General features: G+C 38.3%; 1 protein-coding gene across 3 annotated transcripts; it reads left to right on the top strand.

Moving 5' to 3' along the window:
• Positions 1-400: 400 nt before the first annotated feature.
• On the top strand, positions 401-5,723 carry LOC127697293 (serpin B4-like). Of its 3 annotated transcripts, none has more exons than XM_052200330.1 (7): positions 401-563; positions 1,090-1,146; positions 2,291-2,413; positions 3,146-3,263; positions 4,124-4,266; positions 4,539-4,694; positions 5,319-5,723. In XM_052200330.1, exons 1-7 carry the CDS (start codon positions 402-404, stop codon positions 5,721-5,723), a joined length of 1,164 nt encoding a protein of 387 aa, XP_052056290.1. In that variant the 5' UTR covers position 401. The 3 variants fall into 3 exon arrangements, with proteins under 3 accessions (XP_052056290.1, XP_052056291.1, XP_052056289.1); XM_052200331.1 differs by having other exon boundaries at positions 1,090-1,152; positions 4,602-4,694; XM_052200329.1 differs by having other exon boundaries at positions 1,090-1,152.
• Positions 5,724-7,828: the final 2,105 nt, after the last annotated feature.

Genomic DNA, 7,828 nt, shown 5'->3' with positions numbered 1-7,828 from the left:
GGATTTGTGTCTGGCAACTACAGAATCTAAAAGGAAAAGTGGATAGGCAATTTTGGACACCTAGATGCGTGCAAGCCTCAAATATCTTTATCTTAGAATTCATTGGAAATCTTTACATCCAAAATGAGCATAGCTGGTAAAGAAGGAAAGATAAAATGATGCTCTATTAGCAGGTTGCAAAGTCTTAAAGACATTCACTTCATACCTTCAAGTTAGAAGTTGTACATTGCAGAAGGCTCAAAAGTAATAATAGCACACTTATTTTCCAGAATCTGATAATAGAGGTATGTCACTTCCGTACGAACTGATCACTTCACTGTGATGCTATATTTAGTGAAGCCATTCTAACCTCTGTGCTGACTTTATGCTGTTCTTAGACTTTAAGGTCACACTGAGCCACCATGCATTTGTTTGCTGAAGCAACTACAAAATTCTCACTTGAGCTGTACTCGCAGCTCAGAGAATCCGAGGACAACATCTTCTATTCCCCGGTCAGCATAATGACAGCATTAGGAATGCTCCAGCTTGGAGCCAAAGGAAACACTGAACAACAAATTGAGAAGGTAGGTCTACGCTTCACTTGGTTGACTAGTTTGAACTTGTCTAACTCTGTCAGTGTAAATAACAAGGAAGCCTGATGCCCGAGATGAAGAAGAAGGTGCTGAGGAGGCATTGCCATGACTGGGAACATGCAACTATCGGAGGGGCAAACCCTCCCAAACACAGTCCAGGTGCTTCCTGATGTCCTCTGGGTGCTAGGCTAGAATAATTGCCTTCAAGTGTCCAACAACAAGAAGTTATCTTAAATGGTAGAGACTATTGATGCAAGAAATGGATTGTCTCAGACCTGAGGGATGTGAATTGACGGCTCCCTAAGCGCTGAGTGGATGGACATCTATTTATGTGAGTGACCATAGGTCAGCTTTATCATGATTCTACAAACTCTTGTACAAAGGTTTGGAGTATAGTGTTTCCAATTTTTCAAGTTTTTTTGCCTTTATATTCCAGGGGTTTCTTCTATTTTTGTTTCCTTGGATTGAGACAGAACTTTAAGTGAACTTTTCTTGCTGTACTTAATGTCTCTTCCAGGTTCTTCAATTCAATGAAACCACCAAGAAGACAACAGAAAAATCTGCAGCCTGCCATGTAAGTGCAGGGTTTCTTGTGCTACAAGAGCTTCAGGTTTTTGACAAACCTTGTAATTGAAAGTGTACATTTTACATTTAAAAAAACATTCTGCAGGGGAATTTCCAAACAAAAGAGATTTGGATGTGGAGTACTGTCACACTTCATTCTCATAGTCATTATGTTGAGTAGCTACAGAAGGTCAGTACTGGATGGAGAGGAGGATGGTCTAGATTCAGCTCTAGCTCTGCTCCACACAGATGAGCAAAGCTCTGCCCTGATGTACTGGGACTGCGTTCTAGCAAAGTGGGAGTAGAAAGAAATATGAATTACACAAACACTTACAAAACTGTCTGGCTTGCTACAAGTAAGAAATCCTATGAATGTTAGACAACATTATTGCAAGAAAACAGTAATTGTAAGTAACGCAATAACATTACTAAAACAGTTTTAATTCCACAATTGTAATAAGATAAATAAGCACATATTTGAAAATGACTCTTCTCACAAGTACATGTTTGTAGAGCCTCAACCATGCTACCTTCTTAGCAGGAAAAGAGAAGTGCTCTGATTCAGACATTCTAAGAGTCAAAATTTGGCTCTGTACCTTCTCATTGAGGAGATCATTAAATTCTCAGAAAGTTTTCATTTTTACCTAGACTGTATTCAAACAGATATTATTTACATGAAGTCTAATCATCAGATTAATCGTGGGCATATGCTATCTTATAGGCAGAGAATATCCACCAGAAGAGAAGAACCATAAAACAGATTCAATTTGTTATAAACAATACCATTAATTGTTTCATATATATATAAAAGGGCCGATTATAATTACATTTTTAAATAGGCAAACAGAGCATAATCAAGTATTAGTAATTGTTAGAAATGACATGTCATTTATAGCTTTGAAGAACTTAAGCCAAAACAACCTAAAAGTATTATATATTTAGATCAAAAGTCTGAAAACAGGATCATGTGGAGAAAACAAGGGCATTTCTTAAAGGGTTTGAATGTGAAGTAGGAATATTTAAGATAATATATAACAGATAGCAGAAAATGTTCAAATAATGTCTTTGAGATTACAGGTGTTTGGGTATTTTTTTTGTGGGTTTAGTATTTGCACTAGAAGAGAAATCAGTAAACACCTTTTTTGACAATGTAGGAGGAAGAAAATGTCCATGAACAATTTCAAAAGCTTATGACTCACTTAAACAAATCCAATGATGCTTATGACCTGAAGGCTGCCAACAGTATCTATGGAGCAAAGAAGTTCCAATTTCTCCAGGTAAGTTATACCTGGCTCTGCATCCCTTTAATCTGCATCCTAGGTCCTACATGGATATGGCCATAAGTGAAAGTAAGGCCAAACAGACTCAGATAGGGACTTGCTCAGGGAGCACCAGCTTCATAGTCAAAATTCTAACCCACTGGATTGTCCAAGAGCCTTGTGACTTACGTGTAAAGCCTTGGCTCAGGAACTCTTCCATGAGACAATGTAGGTCATCAGGACTTCTCATGAGGCCTTCATAATGAACCAGCACTGACTTGATCACAGAAATTATGACAGGGAATAAATGGCAAGTAAGAGGTTTCTGGAATGGGAAGGCTCAAGGAAATCCTGGAAAGAACTTGAGAGGTAAGAGATAAGATAGCATTTCCTCCACTAAACACATGATCAATGGAGATTGCAATGGCTGAACATAATGATAGGATAGGTCAGGCGACAATCAGCTTTCTCAGCATGACTGATGATGAAATTTGCATATCAGGCCCTCTTGTCCACCTGCCATCTGCCAGATGCTATACTAGTATAAGGTTGCCTTCATGACAACTTTTCACCAGCCTTCACTGTGTTCATGTATTGCCTACCTATTACCTGAGAAAAAAAATCTGCATGTTCTTAGCCTAACAGTTGCCATGAGGATCAGCAGTCAGCTTACAATATCATCACAACTGATGAAATTTGAGTCATGTCTAAGTCGTCCTTAATTCTTTTTTTTCCCCTCACATCTCAAAGACATTTTTGGAAGACATTAAGAAATATTACCAAGCTAACGTGGAATCACTTGATTTTTTAAATGCTGCAGAAGAAAGCCAAAAGAAGATTAATTCCTGGGTGGAAAGCCACACAAATGGTATTGTATGGAAGGGTCATGGAGGAAGCCCCAGAGATTATGGGATGGTCGCCATGAATATGACATGAGCCAACAGGAAGTGTGGAAAATTTGGCAGAAAGCCAATAAGTTAAATACAGCAGGAGATTTGCTTACATGTTGATTAGTTACTGGTATCTTTCAGAATCCAAACATGTATTCATATCATATAAATCATATCAGTATCAAGTTGCAGGTAATTCTGGAAAACTAACAGTAAATGTTAGAAAAAGTCCCCTTCTCTTTTGCTATCTGAAAAGCAAGGCACTTCTTGTGACCACAGCTGGATCTCAGACAGTTTCTCAACCCTGACCTTTGGAAAGAATTTATCACATTGTCTTTGCCACCTAGCACAAAGATCTCTGTAGACAACTATCCTATATCTCACCTGTATTTACAGACCTAGCCTGCAGAAATCCAATAAGAAAGTAAATAGAAGGACACAGCAGGAGTCCTGTCAGACATTGCCAGGAATGTCCTTCAGACTATAGAATCCATGTCATTTGCATAAAAGACCCAATCAAGCCTTGGATAGAAGGCTAGAAGAGGAAAGAAAAGAGTTGACAGCGTAGATCCAAATACTGTACCAGTATTCACTGTGAGTTACCCATAATCACCCAGACAGAAAGCCTAACAGCCTATCCAATGACAAGTACTGATGAGTCCATCCCAGATAGGATGCAAAGCACTTCAAGGAAGTTACATCCTATGAGCAAGTCAACAACTTCTTCATGAAATGACTAGGGTGAACAGTGATAAGTGATCAACGATGAACTCTTACTAACCACCCTCCAGAAAAGCTCCTTGTACTGATGATAGACACTTTGTTCTTTCCCTTGAAGGACAAATCAAAGACTTATTTCCTAGTGGGAGCCTGAGCAGTAGCACTATACTGGTTCTGGTGAATGCAGTGTATTTCAAAGGACAATGGAATCAAAAATTTGATGAAAAGCACACCACAGAAGAAAAGTTTTGGCTGAACAAGGTACTGTTGGCAGTTTATTTACATAATGTCTTTGAGAGATGTGAGCATGATTTAATTTAAATATAAGTGATACTATGGAAGTCCAAAATATAATATTTTGTGTGTTTTATTTTTGTAACTTTACTTAACTAGGGGTAACTGAAAAACTTTTGTCTAGACTTCAAAAAACATCAGCGTTATGTCTTCAAAGGATTTGTTTGATATCTCAACAGTATCATCTGTGCTGTCCTGTGTCTGCCTTGATATGCATTTGACATACTGATTTGTTACAGAACACAAGTAAACCTGTCCAGATGATGAAACAAAGAAATGAATTTAACTTCATCTTTCTGGAGGATGTGCAGGCCAAGATTGTGGAAATACCATACAAAGGCAATGAGTTAAGTATGTACGTCCTGCTGCCAGTGGAAATTGATGGTCTAAAGAAGGTAAGGCTGTGTCTCCTTTTCTTCCTTCTATTGCCTGACTTCTTCCTACTGTCTGAAACTCAAATGAGACACTAGGGAAAATAATTAAACAGGACAATAATAAAAAATTTAAAGGGAGAGATTGTCTCAAACTGTAATATAAGTATTTTACACACAGCCTGAATCACGCTGTAGGCTACTCTAATCAGGAATTAAGCAGAGTTATGAATATTAAATATCAACATGATGCCACCAATATGGGACAAGTCAAACTTGGTTGAAAGAAATATATAGAAGTATAGAAAGTATTTATAAATATTTTGAATAAAAAAGAAATACATGGGGAATTATATGATAATGATAAATTGTAATAGTATATACAAGAAAATATAAAGAAACCTCTATTAAAATAAGATAGGTAGGTGGGAGCATAAAAATAATGTATATAGCTTATTTTGTACAAAACAATGATTCTGGATATAGAGATTGGAAATAAAATCTAACTTTAAATTATCTAAATAAATGATATCTAAACCAAAAAAGTCAGTACTTATTAATTGCTAAAGGTTTCACTTTAATTCATTGTCCATGTAAGTTACAGTCTCTCAGTAAATCATGCCAATCTCTTTTCTTGCTCTCCCGTAGCTTGAAGAACAACTCACTGCTGACAAGTTACTGGAGTGGACAAACACACAGAACATGCACACAGTCGAGTTGTATTTATCTTTGCCTCGGTTCAAAGTGGAAGAGAAGTATGAGCTCCCAGGTCCGCTGGAGCACATGGGAATGGTCGATGCCTTCAGTCCTCAGAAGGCTGACTTCTCCGGCATGAGCAGCACTCCAGGTCTCGTGGTGTCCAATGTTTTACACAAATCCTTTGTGGAGGTAAATGAAGAGGGGACAGAAGCTGCCGCTGCCACAGGGGTGGAAGTCAGTTTAACATCAGCGCAGAAAACAGAAGATTTCTGTTGTGATCATCCTTTCCTATTCTTCATCAAGCAATGCAAGACCAACAGCGTCCTCTTCTTTGGCAGAATGTCTTCCCCTTAAGTGCAGAGGCTTTGCCACATGTCCAGAAAAGTTAACAAAGTTGCTGCAGCTAATTGGGGCCAGGAAACAAGTTTCTCTTGCTTTGGTTTCTTTCTTAGCTGGCTCCCCACTAAGAATGCATTAGTTGGAGTGGGATAGCAATATTATCTCTATGTTGTCTTTCTTTCCTTCCTTTTCTCTAAACATCCATACATTCTCTGGGGGAAAATGTTCAACAAATAGATGAAGGGATATTTTAATATAGCCTTTCCTTATGTAGCATGTATCTGTGACCTGTGATATGTGAGCTAGAAAAAATCATATCTTCTTTTTAAACTAATTAATATAAACATCTACATTACTTTAGGAGCTATCTGAACACTTCATAAACTTATAAATGTGATTTTATGAATACATTTTCAATAAAATAATGGTCTTTTCAATGTGTTCATTACTTTATCATCCTTCCAACTGCAAGATATCCATCATTCAGGAAGGGTATGTTAAAAGGAAATTCACCTATGCTAAATCTGGAATTGTGTGCAAATATATTTCTACACATGCTCTTTTTATTTTTAAGAGCAAGAAGTTTTTGTTGCATTTATGGCTTATAAATTGTAGTACGAGGGATCCAACTCAAAGCCTCTTGCATATCAGACAAGTTCTCTACCACTAAGCCAAGCCTCCAGTTCAAATAAAGTTTTAAATACTACAAAGTGAAAGAACGATTTCATCAAAGACAGATTGGAAAAATATTAATACTAATATAATTTCTCATATCTGTAGCCCTTATGAAAGATCCCTAGAAGCCCTTGTTGTCCAGTGCAATAATCATTATAAAGCTGCTGTCACGTGTAAATAAGTGAAGACAAGTTAAGCTGAGTAGTCCACTTTCTTCTCACTGATGTGGCTAGGGTGTGTTCTCTTGCACCATGAAATTTTCTACACTTTTATCATTCAGTCTCAATCATCACAGAACACATAACAATTCCGCTTAAAAGTCTAGGTAATTCCATGACAAAAATTAACATCAGTACTTTAAGAGGCCTCTTAGAAGATATAAGGTGCTGACTCTTTAAGAGTTAAAATAGAGCTATCCAAATTTCGAATCCAATCTTGGTTTGAATAGAAATCAATAGAAATATTGAACCCAAAGTATTACAAGAGAAAACAAATGCTGGCAGTGGTGGCACATGCCTTTAATTCCAGCACTTGGGAGGCAGAGGCAGACAGATTTCTGAGTTCGAGGCCAGCCTGGTCTACAGAGTGAGTTCCAGGACAGCCAATGCTATACAGAGAAACCATGTTTGAAAAACCAAAACAAACAAACAAACAAACAAATAATAAAAATCAAATGGTTTTCACACCTTTTTATTATTTTCCCTTAATTTTTAATTGAATATTTTATTTATTTACATTTCAAATGTTATTCCCTTTCCTGGTTTCCTTCTGCAAACCCCCTAGTCCATCCTCCCTAACCTGCTTCTATGACGATGATCCCCCACCTGTCCACTTCTGCCTCACCACCCTAGCATTCCTCTATACTGGGGCAAGGAGCCTTCAGAGGACAAAGGAACTCCCCTCCCATTGATGCCAGATAAAGCCCCTTCAGCCCCTTCAGTCCTTCCCCTAACTCCTTCATTGGTATTCCTGTGCTCAGTCAAATGGTTGGCTGCAAGCATCCACATCTGTATTAGTAAGGATACGGCAGAGCCTCTAAGGAGACAGCTGTATAAGGTTCCTGTCAGCAAGCACTTTTTGGCACCACCAATAGTGTCGGGGTTTGGTGTCTGAGCATGGGATGAATCCCCACAGTCTCTGGATGGCCTTTCCTTTAGTCTCTGTTCCACTCTTTGTCCCTATATTTCCTTTAGACAAAGAAATTCTGGGGTAAATTTTTTGAGATAGGTAGGTAGCCACATTCCTCAACTAGAGGGCCAGGCCTAGACTCTGGATATGATCTCCACAGGTCCTCCCTCCCTTTTGTGGAAAATTTCAGCTAATGTCATCCCCTTGGGATCCTGGAAGGCTCTTGCTTTTCTGGCATCTGGGACTTTCTGGTTGCTATCACCAGTTCCCTATTCCCCCATCGCTACACACCTCTGTTCAATTTCCTGACCCTCTGT

This window comes from Apodemus sylvaticus, chromosome 12 (assembly GCF_947179515.1).
Source record: "Apodemus sylvaticus chromosome 12, mApoSyl1.1, whole genome shotgun sequence".
Taxonomy (NCBI): Eukaryota; Metazoa; Chordata; class Mammalia; order Rodentia; family Muridae; genus Apodemus; species Apodemus sylvaticus.
This window is presented reverse-complemented; position numbering and strand designations above follow the sequence as displayed.